General features: G+C 39.5%; 1 protein-coding gene across 2 annotated transcripts in view; it reads left to right on the plus strand.

Annotated features, from left to right (window-relative positions):
* Positions 1-18,438, plus strand: part of LOC148477034 (ADAMTS-like protein 1) — a 372,270-nt gene that overhangs the window by 190,267 nt on the left and 163,565 nt on the right. For both annotated transcript variants that reach the window (XM_088457315.1, XM_088457316.1), the window contains exons 6-7: positions 2,661-2,735; positions 9,474-9,631. In XM_088457315.1, the coding sequence (XP_088313441.1) occupies positions 2,661-2,735; positions 9,474-9,631 (233 nt within the window). The remainder of the gene's footprint in view (positions 1-2,660; positions 2,736-9,473; positions 9,632-18,438) is intronic.

Raw genomic sequence — 18,438 nt, forward strand, 5'->3', positions numbered from 1 at the left:
GGTTCCGGAAGAATAAGCGACAGTGACTCCCCGATCTGTGGAGTTTTGGAAGCCACTGTCGCTTGTGCTTCCATCACCGCTGGCTGCTGGTGCAATAAAGTTTTGTTTGTTTTGTGCAACGCACTGCTTAAAGGCAAAGGAGCTGCAGGACAAAGAGGAGTAGCCAGAAGAATCAGAAGAAGGTAAGTGCCTGTGCGCTGGAGCTGAAGAAATGTGGGAACTGGAGAGACACTGCTGGGCAAGAAATACAGAAGGAAGTTGGAGAGACATTGGGGAGCTTGAAAGGCAGAAGGGAGCTGGCTGGAGCTGCAGAAACACGGGGAATAAGGCTGGAGGATACAAGGGGGGATGACGCTGACGAGAGCTGAGGGGATGTGACTGGAGATTATCCACCACTGGCAGGATTACTGGCACATTACTTCCTACTTTGCCCCCTCAGCTACGTTGGTGCAAGTGCTAGCCAACGTGGGAGGTGGAGGAACTAATGCCCCTGCTTCAGAAGTCAATATGTGTCATTACTATATAATTAGGTTTGAATTTCTGTTCAAAATATTTATAATTCTGTCTGTGAATGGTACCACAGCTGTTTATAGTATTTCCAAACATGTGCTTCACCATAAAGAGCAAATAACCTTCCATGAAAATCCCCCCCAAAAAATGATTGAGAAGATTTCTAATTCTTTTAATATCCCCCAAAGTCCAAAGAGAATGTAGAGCAGGCTGTCCTCCAAAACAAATAACTCTGCCATATTACTGCGCTTAGTAGTTGTCAAGAACAAACCTATTATTGAAATAAATTCACATGAAATATCACCTAAAGTTTGCCATCTTGTGATAAATTCTACATAACAAGTTACCAAAAGGGATCATCTATTTTTTGTCAGGGGTGATCAAATAATTACTTTAAGGTGCATGGTTATCAACAGTCAGGCTCCACTACCAAGAGGAGGGGACCGTGATGTATCCCTAAGGAGGCATGAATCCAGAGCCATAAATTCTTCTTAGTGACCTGGGTGAGCAATAACACAAGTGCCCCCTTCCTATGTTAGTGGACCGATAGTAGTCACTTCTGGCAGGTGTGGCATATATTGCACAACCTCAGCTGTGGCTCTTAGTATTTTGGCTAATCCATCTGCTCTGTTGCTGTGTATATATTACAGTGGTTACATGTAGTTCCATAATGTCTTTAATGTTACATGAAGCATGTATGTAGGAGTCTGTAATATGCTCATACCCATCAGTATAGCCTGCAATGTGCCTCCCATCTCCCCTCCATCGGAATAATGTGCAGTGTGCTTCTCTCCGTCTCCATCAGTATAATGTGTAATGTGCCCCCTCCCCTTGTGTAATGTGCCCCCTCCCCTCCATCGGTATAATGTGTAATGTGCCCCCTCCCCTCCATCAGTATAATGTGTAATGTGCCCCCTCCCCTCCATCAGTATAATGTGTAATGTGCCCCCTCCCCTCCATCGGTATAATGTGTAATGTGCCCCCTCCCCTCCATCGGTATAATGTGTAATGTGCCCCCTCCCCTCCATCGGTATAATGTGTAATGTGCCCCCTCCCCTCCATCGGTATAATGTGTAATGTGCCCCCTCCCATCCATCGGTATAATGTGTAATGTGCCCCCTCCCCTCCATCAGTATAATGTGTAATGTGCCCCCTCCCCTCCATCAGTATAATGTGTAATGTGCCCCCTCCCCTCCATCAGTATAATGTGTAATGTGCCCCCTCCCCTCCATCAGTATAATGTGTAATGTGCCCCCTCCCCTCCATCAGTATAATATGTAATGTGCCTTCTCACCTCTCCAACAGTATAGTGTGCAATTTCCCCCTCCATCATAGTGTGCAGTGTTGTTGTTTTTTTATTTTACAATGACTTTCTTTGTTTGCCATATGATTTATTTTAAAAGGTTCTTTTCACACAAGAAAACATTACTTCTGTTCACCCAATGGCTTATTTTGATTTGCAGTAGGGCGAATCAAGTAGTTTCATCCATCTTCCTGCTCTACCAGGTAACCAACCTTTTAATAGAGTAGCATACTTACCTACTCTCTCAGAACCTGTGGGAGAATCTCGAGTTTTCGGGTAGTTCCCAGGGCTCCCGGAAGAGTGGGTACACTTCCCATATCCCGCCCACTTCCCCAGGATGGGGAGATTAATACATGAATTCGTTGTCCGTGAAGAAGGGAAAGAGAGCCTAGTGATGCAATTCTATGCTAATTGAATAATTTTGGACCTGCCCCCTTTTCATATAAGCACAATTCGCAGCATTTTGCCGTAAGGGGACTATGATCCTAATAGTCCAGCCCCACCTCCATCACCAGCCACCTGTATCTCCTCTCTGGGTTTCTGGCTACAGTTCAATACAATTTGCTGAGGACTAATTGAATGCTGGTAAAATTAGAAATCTTAAAGAATCCAGAGTAATGATGATGTGCAATGTCCATATAATTCCCATAATTACTTTGCATACATGTACTCTGCTATGTGCAGATTATTTTTCCTGATAAAGTCAATACAATCTTTCTTCTATTTCTTTTAAAATATTTATATACTGCACTGCACGGTTATGTATAAAAGCCATTACACTTGTTAAAGAATAACTCATTCTAGAAAAGTGCCTAATATTCTGCTTAAATTTTGTTTGTGTTTCTAGTGGATGAAACCGTGGTTGTAATACCATATGGAAGCAGACATATTCGGCTGGTGCTTAAAGGTCCTGATCACCTGTGTAAGTATTATCATTGAAAACCTAAAAATATGCAATAAATATTTCAAGTGTTTATTATTTTTCATAATATGATGGATGAAACGGTGGTTGTCTCGTCTACAGACAAAATGTTCTTTTAAATAGTGATAAAGCCCACTGACCAGGGTTACCAATGATAGAGAATAATTTTAATGGGATTTTTCAGAAAATATTCTTACAAGCCCCAATTTTAATATAATGGATATTTTTACCTTCACATAGGCCTAAATCTAACATCAGAAATCTAGAAGAGAAAAGATTTCAGAAATGTGAAAGGTATTTACAATACCTGTAATATGAAACTGCAAGGTGTAGTGCGTGTAATGTGTAGTATTAGCAGTGTAAGTAACATGCCATGTTTTTACAGATGACCTTTTTGTTCTACCGACAACGCTTTGGCTTATTTTGTAACCATGTCGCCTGTCTCTGCTAGAAAATGTCAGTTATGCTCATATCGGGCTGATGGGGAGTTAAAAAGTGGCGTATATATAATGGGTACAAGGTGTGCGATGTACACATCCTGCATGCATTTTCTTTAATACATAAATCTCTGTAGGGGATGTAGCTCATCCTGACGTCAAAATCCCAACGCCAAAATCCTGTCTTCTGCGGGGAGGGGGGGTAGTTTTAGGGACTCCAGGTGGAGATTATGGTTTCTCATCCGTGGGGAGGGTTAGGGTTAGGCTGCGGAGATGGGGGTTAGGGTTAGGCACCCCCGGGCACCACCGAGGGGTAGGGTTAGGCTACTTACCGCCTCTGTCGGCATCTTCATTGTTCGGGCTTCCGGCGTCGGGATATGAACTGGCGGCTATTCAGACGATACCCCAACCCCTCTGTAGAGATAGGAGAGGCCAGGAGATGCTGGGAATGAAATAAGAGGAAGCTACAAGCAAGAATGATAATAAACAGAAATTTGACAGGCCCAAACAGCGGCCCCTGACCTGTGGTGCCCTGTGCGATGGCACCAGCCGCACTACCCTAGCTATGGCCCTGGTAGTCTTGCGATGTTATTTACAGTAGAAAAATCTCTAGGAAAATGCCCACCGCGTCATATCTAGGAGATCTAGGCATGCACACTAGAAAAATCACTGCCATTCTCATTAAGACTTGCGCACGCATGGTAGATTCTGCCATGGTGCCAGAGTACTCACGTGCTGCCAGCTAGAAAGGAGGGGGCCCAGATGGAGGCTGCTTATGGGCCCCCTCCTCACTTGATGTGCCCCTTTTTTCAGGTGTGCCTTCTTTACCTACAGTACAATAATATTTAATTAAAAAAAAATTCTGTACATGCTCTTTTTGTTTTTTAAGCAAAGCATGTCAGATATACTTCCATATCTGCATCTGGCCCATGGTAGGTGGGAATGCAAACACTTAATACTCAGTACAGCATTAACAAATCACTGGATAATCTTACTCATATTGGAACTTCTAGAAGCATGTAGCTTGGGAACTATTTGTAAAGGCCAGTTATAATTGCGGAGACACGCTGCCATTGACTCTCAAAGTATATATTTGTTAGAAGACAAACTGTGAACTACACAGGAGAAAATCAGCCAGACGGACCAAACCTGGAACAGTAGAGCTAAAAACGTTCTGAAAACAATTGGTGCAAGTGTTACCTTTTCTGCCAAATTTCATGTAGGAAGGAAATGACTTGTGGAAACAGGTAACTCGATGCCTTCAGGGTTGTATTCCATGTGAACGTTAGTCCTGCTCAGCACATCATTAGAGTGCTGGTAGGTGACAACAGTTTTTCTGAAAATTGTTCTGTGTTTACTTTTGTTTGCACAATTATCTAAAAGAAAAAAAGAAATCCATGTTAAGTAGTTGCTGCAATAGGCAGACCTGCCCTGCTCTTAGAATGCAGTCATACTAATAACATGAAGTAGATGGTGAATTTATTTTCTGGCACTGCATGGAACTTAAGTATAGTATATCTGTTAATGGCAGCTGTTAGATTTATGCATTCATTCACATTTGGTATTCTGAAATAGTCCATTCTGAGGGATTAGCACCTTGTAATCACTTGGTTCAGTCAGATAGCTGTAAGGAAATGCTCAGTGCTCCTTCAGACTGCATATAATAAATAGCATGTACTACGTAGCTAAACTAAACCTTCGGTGTTGGGAAGGGAGCAGTACGCACAGTCTACTTTGCAAAATGTAATTCTATACAGTTAAATAGCATTACAATGTGCCTTGTGGTATTTGTGTTGTGTAAAATGTATAAATTAGACGTATACATTGACAGGATGCTAAAAGCAATGTGATAATGGGGCATGCCAAAATTGACAGTGTGATTATAATCATCTCAGTTTACTCTATAAAGACTGATATAACAGTAATGCGGTATAAATATGCACTGCTTAATTCTTAGTGCATACAGTATCCTAAATGTTATTTCTTAGTTACTAATTGTCACAAATTGAATCATGTACTGAAATTGATGTATAATCCAAAAGTAGTGAATCAAAAAAATGTATAATGTGAAAACATCAACAAACAGGACATATTATTGGTTGCAACACACACGTTTCCTTCACTGACAAATGCTTTCATGTTAATTGTTTTAAATTAATGAGAAATAACGTAATTAAAATGTTTTTGTTATTTATTATGATACAATTATTAACCAAACTGAGATTTTAAAGGATGTGTCCCTCTCATCATTACTGTACTCATACATGCCAACTTCAGCAAGTCCCTCTTTGGGAGGCCTGTCTATAGGGATTATAGGTGGGTGAGATGGGAGCAGGCCACCGTGTATTGCGTCATTGTGTTACTTGCTTCGCCATCTTCACCTAAGAAGTGGTGGTGGAAGGCTTTTGCAGGAGAGTTGCCAACTTTTCCGGGATCAAAGTGACTCTGCCCAAATTTGGTGGGTCGGCAAGGGTAAAAAAAAATAAAAAAGGTGGCAAAAATAAATATTGCAAAAAGTTATCTTTTATTTGGAGGCACTCATATTCCTAGGTGGGTGAGAAAAATATATTTTATTAATATGACAGAATATTAACAAACATATATATTTCTCTCCCACCTAGGAATGAGGAGTGCTGGCAAATAAAAGATAACCTAAATTTATTTTTGCTCCCTTTTTTTGTCTATTAGACTATTCTAGGTTTGGGATAAAATAAAACTTCAAGATACAAATGCGGAGGTCATCCTTGCACTATATCTCTAAAGGGTTGGCTTAGCATGACTGTGCTGCATCTTTTTTTTTTCTTTAAAAAACAAATGTGTGCATTGTACACTCTGCACTTCCTCTGACAACTGTGTAGATGTAGCAAACCTTAGAACAATGGCTCAAGTGCCCACAAAGTACTTCTGTTCTTACTAATAGTTGCTGAAATGTCATTTGTTTGACAATTTCAGCAAAAAGTAACAATTTGACAATAATGGAATCAACAGATTTAACAATAATAGATGCAGCAGCTAATTAATTTAATTAAATACATGCTTGGGACCAGGGGTATTTTGGATATCGGAATATTCCGTATTTTGGAATATTTGCATACCATAATGAAATATCTTGGGAATAGGACCCAAATCTAAACACAGAATGCATTTATGTATTATATACACCTTATACACACAGCCTGCAGGTCATTTTATACAATATTTTCAATAATTTTGTGGCTCAAACACAATTTCTGTACACATATGAAATTCACTTATGTTTCATATACACCTTATATACAAAGCCTGAAGGTAATTTTATACAATATTTTTAATAAATTTGTGCCTTAAATAAAGTTTGTGTACATTAAATCATCAAAATGCAAAGGTGTCACTATCTCAGTCATGCTAAATATATTCTGTATTTCGGAATATCCCGTATTTCTGAATATTTGGATATGGGAGACTCAACCTGTACTTGAATACTGTACAGGACCTGGGGTTATTATCTCTGAATATAACTAAAACAGCTATTTTATGTTGAATTGTAACAATCTTAGCTCTAGCTTGTCTCTAGCACTTTGACAAACTTGTTGTTTCATAAGCTGTGAATAGTGTCACGTTTAGGGTTTTCAGATCCAAGTCAGGACCCTTGGACTGGGCTGACAAGTTGTAGTGTATTTGTGGTGGTTGAATCAGGGGTCTACTCATGGGTGAGACCCATGTGGTAAATGCCTGGTGACGTCATTGACACCTGGAAGGCTCCCAGTTCACACCTGGAATGAGTTGAGTGGAACTCAACCCCTTACACTGAATATAAGGATAAGGGTCCGGAACCAGTGTTGAGAACTCAGGGGACAGAGCAGCGATAATTACAGGTAATCAGTAGCCGTCTGAAATTTGCTAGCAGATGTTGCAAACAGATTAACAGAGCAGGGTGACTGGACCCTACACCCTCATAGAGGAACCTAGATACAGTACCCAGTTACCAGCAACCGGAGTGAACACTGAAGCAGAGACGCATCACGAGCCCTAACACTCAAGGAGAGGACCCTCAGGGAAACAACCACCATCAATAAGGGTTCCGATGGTTTGGTGAATCGAGATTCCCAAAGCTAGGTCAGGAGCTGCATTGCTGAGAATAGGCAATACATTTGCATAGCAGCAAAGTAATCTGAACTGCAGTGTAGGTAAGTCCAATTGAACCCGCAATAATCAGGAGAGTTGTACTTTGAGGATTTGCTTGAAGTTATGATGACTGTAAATTGAAGACTTGGCAATAAAGGCCTGATTCTGAGTTGGGAGTAAAGTAAAAAATAGCAAGTAACTGCACCTGGATAAACCATATCACACTCTAAGGGGGCAAATGCATTTTTTTTGCATGCGGGGTAAATACTGACTACTTTTGCATGTACTGTAGCCTACAAATGCTGGCCAGTTTTATTTTTACACTGCAATATCAATATGAGTTTGGACACACCCCTTTCAAATCTAAATTTCTCTGCAAATTGAAAATCGGCTCCCCACCGGAAGTGCACCATGGTTTTGCCCAGGTGCAATTTCTTGCTCTTTTCTGCTTCACTCCCACCTCAGAATCAGCCCCAGAAAAACTAAAAAAGTCTATGGTACACCCAGGAGACTTCAGACTACTGTGCAGGCTGGAACCAAAAGGTAACACACGGGCTTGGGCCGAACTGGAACTGGATTGGAACTGGAGGTTACAGTAGTAGGACCGGAATGGAACCAGAGGCTTTAACCAGACTGGAACTGGAGATAATAGCAATAAAGCCAGACTGGAACCAGAGGCTTGAACTGGACTGGTACCGGAGGCAACAGCAATGGAGCCAGAGTGGAACCGGAGGCTTGAATTAGACTTGGTTGGGTGGTAACAGCAATTTAGATAGAGTGGAACCGGTGGCTTGAACCAGACTGAGACAGGTTATAGCAGTACCAGGACCAAAATGGGGCCGGAAGAATTGAACCAGGCTAGAACCGGTGATTGCAATAACTGAAGGGAACCGGGCTTGGACCAGTGATAGCAGCAGCCTGAACATAGGCTGGTAAGGTGCAGACGGGAGTCTGGTCACAGCACAAAACTGCAGAGTAGATGAAGCAGCTGCAGGTTGCAGGAATCCAGTATTCATCAGCACAGGTTCAGGCAATGGATCAGAGGTAACACATACACAATGGTGAGTGAGAACGCAGAGAGGTAATGAACCACATTGTTCCGACAGTGTGCTAGTGTCAGGTGCAGTCTTAAATAGGGCGCTATTGAAGGGGATAGGATGAGGCGGTCATATGAGCACAGTGACAGTGCTGCGGGACGGAAGTGACCCACCTTGATTAAGCACAGCCGGACAGGGTAAATATGACTAAATCTCTGTTTTGTGACAAATAGTTATTGTCAGTACAGTCCATCACCAGGACTACAAAATATGTAGTATTTTTTGTATCCATAATATATAGAGAGCCAAACAAACAGGGGAAAACGGATCAAAGCTTGGAGAGAGAGAGAAAGTATCAACCAATCAGCTCCTGTCATTTTTCAAACACAGCCTGTAAAGTGATAGTTAGGAGCTGATTGGTTGATACTTTATCTCTCTCCACTTTATATCTTTCCAAGGTTTGATGCATCTTCCCCCATTTTTCCGATTTAATATTTTATTCTATGGAATGAATTTGCCGATAATGCGGGTAGGACTAAGCACAACGCCGCATGTTGTCCTCTAAGGTTAGCACATTGTGAAGGCAAATTCTAATCCTGAGGGTTATTTAAATTTTTTACATATACTGTTTTTACATGTTTTAAGTATATTCACAACCATAAAGAGAACTGGGAAGCACTGTATTGTTGAGAAAGGTTGGTAGCTTGACAATTCAGCACTTACCGTAGTATCATATGTCAAATTAAAGTAATAATAATCAACTAAATGTCAGAATTACATCACACTATCACCAATAACCGCTACAAAGGAGCATTAACAAATGAACCATAATACAGTCATATAAATGCATGTGTTGTACAGTATATATAAAAAAACATACTTCCATTTCTGCATTGTAACAAATAACTTTGGCCTTCCTCCCAAATATCTACAAAATGATGACATTATTTCAGAGCTGGTAGTGGATCGAGAATTGGTATAATAGAGAGTGTGACCTTAATTAAACCTTCCATCTTTTCCCGTGTCTCTTTTCACATGTTCATTTTTGCATTTATTGTGTGTATTTCCAGCATCATGCTGTATTACCTAAATATCAATACATACATTTCAGAGCTATTTTCAGAGAGCATGTTCACCCTATAAAACGTTTACCATTTCAGACCTGGAAACTAAAACTTTACAAGGTTTAAAAGGGGAGAACAGTCTCAGCAACACTGGTTCCTTTCTTGTGGACAACACTACTGTTGACTTTCAGAGATTTCCTGATAAAGAAATCCTCAGGATGGCTGGTCCTCTTTCTGCAGACTTTTCTGTAAAGGTAAGAGAGGCTCAGTCAGTATCTATCACTCTAATCCAGCCCTGTATAGTCTTCTTGGCACATCCCAGATTTGTATAATTAAGAGCATTGCTTCTATATAGCGGAATGTAGATTATTTAGTTTTCCTCCTGGTTTGGAAGTCAGAACCCAAGATGGAAACTTGTCTGATGTTTGTCACTTATGTAAAAATTATATGTAATGGTGTTTATTCTATACTGTAACTTAACTTCACTAATCTTATGGAGGGAATGTATCAAAGCTCTTAAAGAATGGAAATTTGCCTATAGCAACCAATTATCTTCTAGCTAGCATGTATCAAATATGTACATTGTATAAAATGAAAGGTAGAAGCTGTTTTCATCCATCTGCTCCTAAATGTTACACCTTTGTTGATAGAATTATTATGCTGAGCTATGTCAGCAATCTTGTATATGAGATTTCTTCCCAAATGTACATATTTTTTAATCTGCTAGCTGTACCCATTTTATGATGAGAAATAATATTTTCTTCCATGTCAACATCACTGTGTGTAGAAAGTGGTGCCACCACACTGACACCAGATTTGTAAAGCAATCCCGATATATGAAGTGTTTTGTGTACTCCCAGTTTATAGTATTAAGTTAAAAACAATGCCTCATTTTTATTGATTTATTTTTATATATACATTTTGTCACGACCAGGGTTTCTCGGCATGGTGGTCGACGGGTATTACCTGTGAGGTCACTGTGTGGGGGGGCGTCTGGCAGTGGGGTTCTGGTGTGTGGCAAGGGGCAGTGGCTGTGCGTGGTTCTGCTCGGGCATGTTGTTATGTTGGGCTGGTGAGGCCTGGCAGTGCTTCCGTTCCGTTTTGCATGGGCGCCGCCATCTTGCCTCCGGCCATGTGATTTGCTCGCCCAATCCTGGTTTGTCACATGCTCCCTCTATCCAGTCACTACCTGGACATTTCCATTGCCTGTCACTAACTGGACTTTTTCCTTTTTGCCTCATAACAGCTCCCAAGTGCACTTTAGTGCTATACCCGGACTTTCTGTTTTGCCACATTCATGTCTGTTAAGCCACTTATTAAAAACTCCACATTTACTTTTAAATCTGCTTCAGTGTCTGCTCCTATTACCACCCCGGGTCCACAACAAAACCAGAACCTCACACATTTGATGTATGTGGTCATGCCCCTTAGGAGTGAGGCCATATGCTTCTATAATGTGGCCCTATGTGAGGAATACAGATTAGCTAGGCTGGTCATTTTTATGTTAGAGCCTGAATAACCATTGTCATATTTCAACAAAACTAATCCGATGAAGGGTTTTTGAAGATGTTGACGGATAGAAAGCAGTCCATGCTGGGGATTATGTAGACCATTATTTCCCCTCCCCCCCCCGCTATGATCTCAAGGCACTTGATGTTCAACCAACAAATCTTAGTAGTTACCAACAAAATACCTTGTGTGATAAAGAAGAACAAATAGGTGATGTAGCACAATTCATCTTGCTTTCTTGGGATCACTAGTTGCAGTGTACAGTGGTTTGACTTTGTACAGTGCTGGCAGATGCAACGAAGTTGTTTCCCATTAAAAATGTTATTTGGATTGTTTAAGGTAATCTAAAACATATTGCTGGAAGAAATATATACATTCTGTTGGAACCGCAAGAAAAAAATGCAGCATTTGGGAATCACAATAAAATGAAAGCTTTTTAAGGAGGTCATAAAGACCTTGTGAAGCCTTCAGCCATATAACTGTAAGTGTTGTATGGAGTCCAAGATTTTTCTTTGGTGTCATGGGATCCACAACCACATGGTGCGTTATCAGTGGCTATGTTTATTATTTGTCACGTAGTAAATGTTTATTTTATTTCTAATTCATAATCATGCTAAACCAATTAGCATTGACTTTAATGTAATATGTGGCCCCTTAGTATGAGTATTATTTGTTAACTTTGCTGTCCTATTTACAGTTATATAGAAAAAGATACTTATTGTAACATTCTTCGAGCAAAATAGCACAAAAAACTTTACGAGTTGATTGTTACAAATCATTTTCCAGAGACTGCTACTAGTCGTTTTTTGGCCACCCTAAAATTATTCTTTGTAAAGCATTTTTGACAAAGTGCCAAACACCGCTATCACTCAGAATAGTGTGTGAGCCGCTAACGCTCCACGCAGCTGCTGCCTCATTAACATGATTTTGAAAAAAAAACATCTCTTTTGCTTTAGGTAGAAGGCAGCATTTCATAGGTCGGTGAGTCCAGACAAAGGTGCTACAATGTAGTTGATCACACTTCCTGTGGCCAGTAGAAACTGATTTTACAAATATTGGTTCACTGTAGTGTTATTTTTAGAAAAAGACAAGACTGATAATGTATGTAGTTCTGGCATCTGCAACCAATTGAATGTAAAAATCTAGAGTAAATTAAATAATATAATTATACATCATCAAAGTAAACATGTCTGCTATCAAATCGAGGCAGAAATTTTGTGGGCTGTACTAATCATGGTTTTGCATTTTAAATACTCTGCATTAAAAAGTCAATAATGTTATTAGATAGGTCTAATATAGGTTTAAACTATGTATAAACTGTGTCTTCATGATTACTTTCTCCCCCCCCATATTCCAGCCCTGAAGAGCCCCATCTGTCCTCACCATGACTGCCACCTCATGGTACGCATCAGATCCCCTAATTTTATATAAGCACTCATCCTCCAGCCTTGTGCTTTTATACAGTCACAGAAATCATCAGTGACTTCTAATGGGTGTATGAAGTTGACAGTATAAAGTTTGACATTCAGAAGGTCAACAAAAGAGTGTCAATTGATCTGAATGTCGACAGTGACCAGGTCGACATGGTCATTGGGTCGACCATCATTCTGTAGAAATGTATTTAGGTCAATGAGGTTAAATGGTCGACACAGTCAAAAGGTTAACCCTGACGCCCTAAATACATGTCTACAGAATGATGGTTGACCTAATGACCATGTTGACATTTTTACTGTCAAGATTCAGAATGTGTCTACCTTCTGAATGTCAACCTGTTTATTATCAACCAATCGACCAGTATCCCTTCTAATACCTTTATCATTTACAATAGGAATTGCAAAAAAGGCAAAGAGATTAATTTTAGTATGCAGTTGGCCTGGAATGAAACATACTGGATATTTCCAGGGGCAAATCTGTAAAACCTGGGATTGTCACTGGAAATTAGGATTTGAAAACTGGATAGAATAACCAGTCACAACACTACTGATTATCTATTTGGTAATGTCCATCCAAAAGGTCTGCTGCTTAGCGTCATTTAAGTGAAAATCCCAACATAGCAAGTTACCCCAGTAACTGAATGTTTCTGCTAATGTCTTACATTTGTTTGTGCATATATTGTGATTGCCACAAAAATGTTTCTCTTTTTGATTCATTTAGTGCACAACCTCACAGGATGTGTGACACAGCGACTGCACACATACTGGGTTCATTCGAAAGGAAAACCTTGCTTGTTTTTTGCTCACACCTCTAAGGGACATGGACAAAAACAAGCAAGGTTTTTTTTACCCATGTAACCCACGTGGAATTGGCACACCTGGCATCTGGTTAAATTTGCCCCTAAAAAAGAAAACTGCAGTCGTTGCAGATTGAAATACAGCAGTAAATGAAGCTTGACTGGTTTCTGTAGAGTCTGGAATAGTGATGAATATAAAACAGTCAGTGGAATCTGAGAGCTGTTTTTAGAGCCTTTGGCATTGTGGGAGAGAACACATACAAGTACAGAGATGAATGAAGATTATTGACAATATCAAGGATATAAGAAATTGCAAGGGTATTGAAATTATGATATTTAGATGTTGCATAATGTCTGTCATCACATTCTCACATACTTTGGTATTGCAATAATTTTGTTATGTATTCTGTCCTCTATGTTGCCAAGACAGCTACCTGAATTTTAAAGTATTTGCGATTTGCAGAAAAAAACTCAAAGAATGTAGTCCATCTTGTGTTTATTAAGTAATGATACTCCTTAAAGGATTGCATTACCCAACATCAAATAACATAAATATGAGGTACAAGTACTTGAACTTGATCTCACTGCAGAAAAATGTTTTTTAGTAAATTTTCAACTTTTTAAAAAAGTTGTGTCTATGGTGTTTGCTAAAACAGGACAAAACGTTATACTCACAGAGCAAACAATAAGGAATCAGTTTTGAGATACCTGATGCATTGGCTCTGAAGTATGGCACTATAACAGAACCACTACAGGACTCGGACACCAGAGAGAATATTTAAATTCTCTACCTAGGTACAATGTTATCTGTAGTGATGTTAGCTGTAGTGACTTTGGTGGTTTGGTTTGCTGCCCCTTAACGCTCTTATACTTCAACAGTCAACTGATGTTTCTTTAAGATCTGGGAACTTCATTTGACTGTTTTAGTTCACTACAGAAAAAGTTATCACCATTGTTACTGATGAAAATGTGTGTCAGTTGGGAACGTCGGACCTGACAAATGTCTCTTCGTGATGGCGGTAACATTTTATTAGCTTAGCTTTGGATTAGTTGGAAAAGGGTCAAAGCTGCAGTTTCAGAGCCCATTTCCATTAACCCTACACAATATTTTTGAGTAGTTTGATCCCACAAATGGGCTGTACATTTCCAGAGCAAATTATTACACTGGGGAACAGTCAATCTGTTGCCAGGAATTTAAGAGTCGATTTCGATTAATTTTGTGCTCCTGATCATGAATATGCCATGCTTATTTTTCAATTGGCTCTAGTTTTTTAGATATGCATGTCTTTGTTTAATTTTATTTTTTTTTTAATGTTAAAATTGGTTAGAAAGATATTTTATTTGTTCTGATTAAATTTGATTCGTAAAATGTTATAAAAAGACAGAGGATAATTACATACATAAGTGTTAGGAAGCTATGAGAACCGTTTTTTTGTAGGATTTTCTTTTCTATTCTTGTTGCGGGCAGTCCCTCTGCAGACTCCAACAGTCATCGGCCATCGTGTGACTATCCCACCTTCCTTGATATCTTTCTTCCATTACCTGAATATCCTGGTGGAACCGTTCAAAAATTCCTGCCTTTAAATTTTCAATACTAAGAGATGGAAATATACGTGAAACAATCGCCTAACTTGTCCAATGCTTTTACAAATTGTTTCATTAAACCCAGTTTGATATGGAGAGGCGGTAGTATGACTTTTTTCCTGTCAATTAAGGGCTCATGAATGATGTTGGCTTCTCCTACAGTTATAACTTCTTTTGGAGGCCATACGGTTTGCTGCCAGTGCTTTTGTTTTGCACGACTATCCCATAAGCATATGTGACAAGGATACTTAGTATATCCACTTTGCTGCCCAAGAAGAAAGTTTGCCATTTTTAAATCAACACAAACAGACCACTGATGCTGAGAATAAGCAATTTTTTCTAAGACTAACTTGATATTTTCATACTGTTCTTTAAGTTTTATTGAATGACCAATAGGAATCGACGCAAATGTATTCCCATTGTGCAGTAATACGCATACGCATTTTACGTTCTTTTTAGAACTATCCAAAAAGAGCTGCCAGCCTTCTGCTCGATATTCTGGTAAGACCATCATCTGGAGAAGTTCCGGAATATTGTTGCAATACACAAGATTGTTATCTTGGCTAAAGAACGGCAGTATGGCTTGCTCTCTACTTCGATACGATGTTATAGTAACATCCGGCTCAAGACAGTGCTTTTCTTGAAGTCTGGATGCTAAAAGCTCAGCTCCTTTTTTTCGATAAATTCAAGTCCCGAATTAAATCACTTAGTTCCTTTTGAGAAAATTTGTTTGGAGTAGAGGAACTTTCTTAAAACTCACTTTTATCTGTGTTGTCACTTGCACTGGATGAAATTAACATTTCCACATCATCACATTCAACTTCGCACAAAGAACTGAACGACGGTACAGGTAAATATTCGCTATGTGGTATCTGTTGTTTTGCAGAATTCATACTTGGGTATTCCCATTTGCCTTTCTTAAATCTATTCATACCCTTCACATTTACAGCACAAAAATAGCAGTCACTCAAATGATCTTTTGGCTCACACCACATCATAGCTATGCCGAAATTAAGTCCTTTTTCGATCACCTTTAGTCCAATTGCGGAGTGATTCCACACAGATTTTACAAACTTTGTGAGGAACCCAAATCTTGTCTTGCTGGCTTATGTGACATCCAAAATAAGCCTGATACGCTTGTTTTATGAATACAGTTATATTTTTTTCTTTCTTTTGCAACACTATATTTGCCACAAATATAACAAAAAACATCAGGGTTGTTAGTACACCATCTCCGAGAAGAACTCATTTTTACGGCAAAAACATTTTGTTGCACACATTCAGTATGTCCTCGGCTTTTGTTGGGAGTTAGCACTGAACAATACAAGCCCAAACGGTGGTGGGACAGAGAGAGGGCCAAACAAAGGAACAGGAGGTGTGCTAAATGCGTCACTCGGTCCTATTCGTTGCTCCTCTCTGTATGCTGGGAGGAGGCGTGGCTGTGGTCTGAGGATGTCCCAGCAGGCTCAGCAGTGCACTGCCACGCCTCCTCCCAGCGTTAGTGAGGAGATATGAATGTGTTATGTGTCTCAAATGTGACTACCAGCTATATTATCACAAATAAAACAAATTCTTGTTATTGTTGAAAGAGGGTAGTTGTTAAAAAAGCAAAAGTACAGTAAGCCAATTCTGTTAAGTAAAGCAGCCTAGACTAGTAAGGTACTTCATATGGAGAAAATAATTGAATTTTATAATTTTTCATTAATTTGAAAACTGGAGCCAATTCAGCTATAGTGAAGATCTAATGCGAAAATAGGACCTGCGAGTACTCTCAAACCGATCTTAAATCCTTGGCAAGAAAAAAAATATATTTTTTTGTTCCCCAGTGTTATCTAAGCACTTGGGGGTCAGTTCATTTAGAGGCGAATTATGGCAGTTGCCCACATTGTGCTGTTGGAGCACTGGCAACGGCACCTTTCTTCGCCCCTAAATTGTGCATTTTAGTAGCCTTATAGGGGTGAATATTAAAATGTACAAATTAGGGGCTACCATAAGTGCACAATCAAGGACATCACTCTTAATTGAATCAGCCCCTTTATGTGATCATAGCACCCGAATTATATGTTCAACCAACCCAAACTGTAGGTTAAGCTATGGGCTGGCAAGTGAAGCTTCTGAAAAGACGCCACCATCCATCCATGGTTTAGGATTATACACAGACTGTGTGAGTACTGCAACATCTGAATCACTAGTAAGAGAAACATAGAGAGGAAATTAGACTGGTCAGGAGAGCTGTATGTGACACCTGATGTAGCTGCCAGCCTGCCCATTGCCACCATACCAGTAACACATTGGGTGGCTGTAAAAAAGCATATACGAAGGATTTTTACCACTTGGATTGATAGTAAACAGAACAGGGATTAGCGGCAAGAGAACTGTTGAATTTGATGGACTTAATGTATTTATCTTGTTTCCTTTCACTCTAGAATTATTTTATTCACAGGCCCCCACTTACTACAACTGCTCTATCACTGTGAAAGTGAGAAGCAAATCCTACATTAGCCTAAAGCATACTGGTTACATGCCTTACTAGTTTATAATGAGTGTGACAAATGGGCACCTAATGAATAAATGATAAGATATGGTAATTGTGTAAGCCTAGTTTCACATTAAGGTACTGCTGCTTTTCTCTGGAGTTTTTTTTTATGTAATAAGAGGTCAGCATTACATTTACCAGATGTTATTCATACACATTCCTCAGATGCTTGTGAATTTAAGGATATAATGTGTGCTTGCCCCTGCTTTTTCGAGAGGCTGCCAATCATTTACAAACCAGCTTCAACCTCTCGGGATCGTATCTCATAAATGTTTGGTCCATTAGATCCAGAACGTGAATGCTGTGCTGGCCATAGCCCCAATATATGCAGCACATGCAAAGTGGAAAATGATCTTGGCTCAACTTTATTTGTTTTCTCAGAGGTTTTGTAGATGTCAATCTTGAATACGTACAAGTACTGAGCTTCACAAAAATAACAGAAAAAAATATTTTTTTACATGACCCAGGAATGAAGAGATTCTTACTCAACACTATCTAGGAGTTGAAAAAATAGTGTGAAAGTGGTTTTGGAATGGAAGGGAGAGGCAGATGTCATTTGGCTTCTTAGTTCGTTTGTACATTTCCAACTGAAATCATCAAAAAACAACTTTTTATTGATAAATATAATAACATGGAGACACTTTTTCTGATAGATAAGAAGAGCATACATTGACCAGACAGTATAAATTATGTATATATTAAGTATTTAAAGCACTATAGCAAATAAGACATTTATTTTGTTACCAGTGTTTGAAACATTTCAGGGATATTGGGAAAACAACACCCATGTTAGCAGTGCTTATGTGGATGTATGCTGCTGCATCTGAAAGGCACATCAAAATTGAATTACGTCCAACTGCAAATGAGCCCCAAAGCAGTTACATAATTCGACACTTGTAAAGTATCAGCACACTTTCTTTGGTACAAATCACTTATAATTCATCACACATCCTTTGGCACACAGCCACTCATGTAGCCATTAGTGTGCTGGAGAATGGTGGCCATTTAGGGTTCATCATTGATGGTCTGATGTTATAGGTGAGTGCTGGACCCGCTATGTGCATGCGCCGTCTGCACATGCGCATAGACAAATCATTGTTGGCTTAACCATAAATGGTTTCTCATCGATGGTGAAAAACCTTTAACCATCAATAGCAGAGCCATTGATGGTCAATTCCTAGCTCACATTCTTCTTCTTCTTC

Source organism: Taudactylus pleione, unplaced genomic scaffold (genome assembly GCF_031769625.1).
Source record: "Taudactylus pleione unplaced genomic scaffold, aTauple2 ptg000757l, whole genome shotgun sequence".
Lineage (NCBI taxonomy): Eukaryota > Metazoa > Chordata > Amphibia > Anura > Myobatrachidae > Taudactylus > Taudactylus pleione.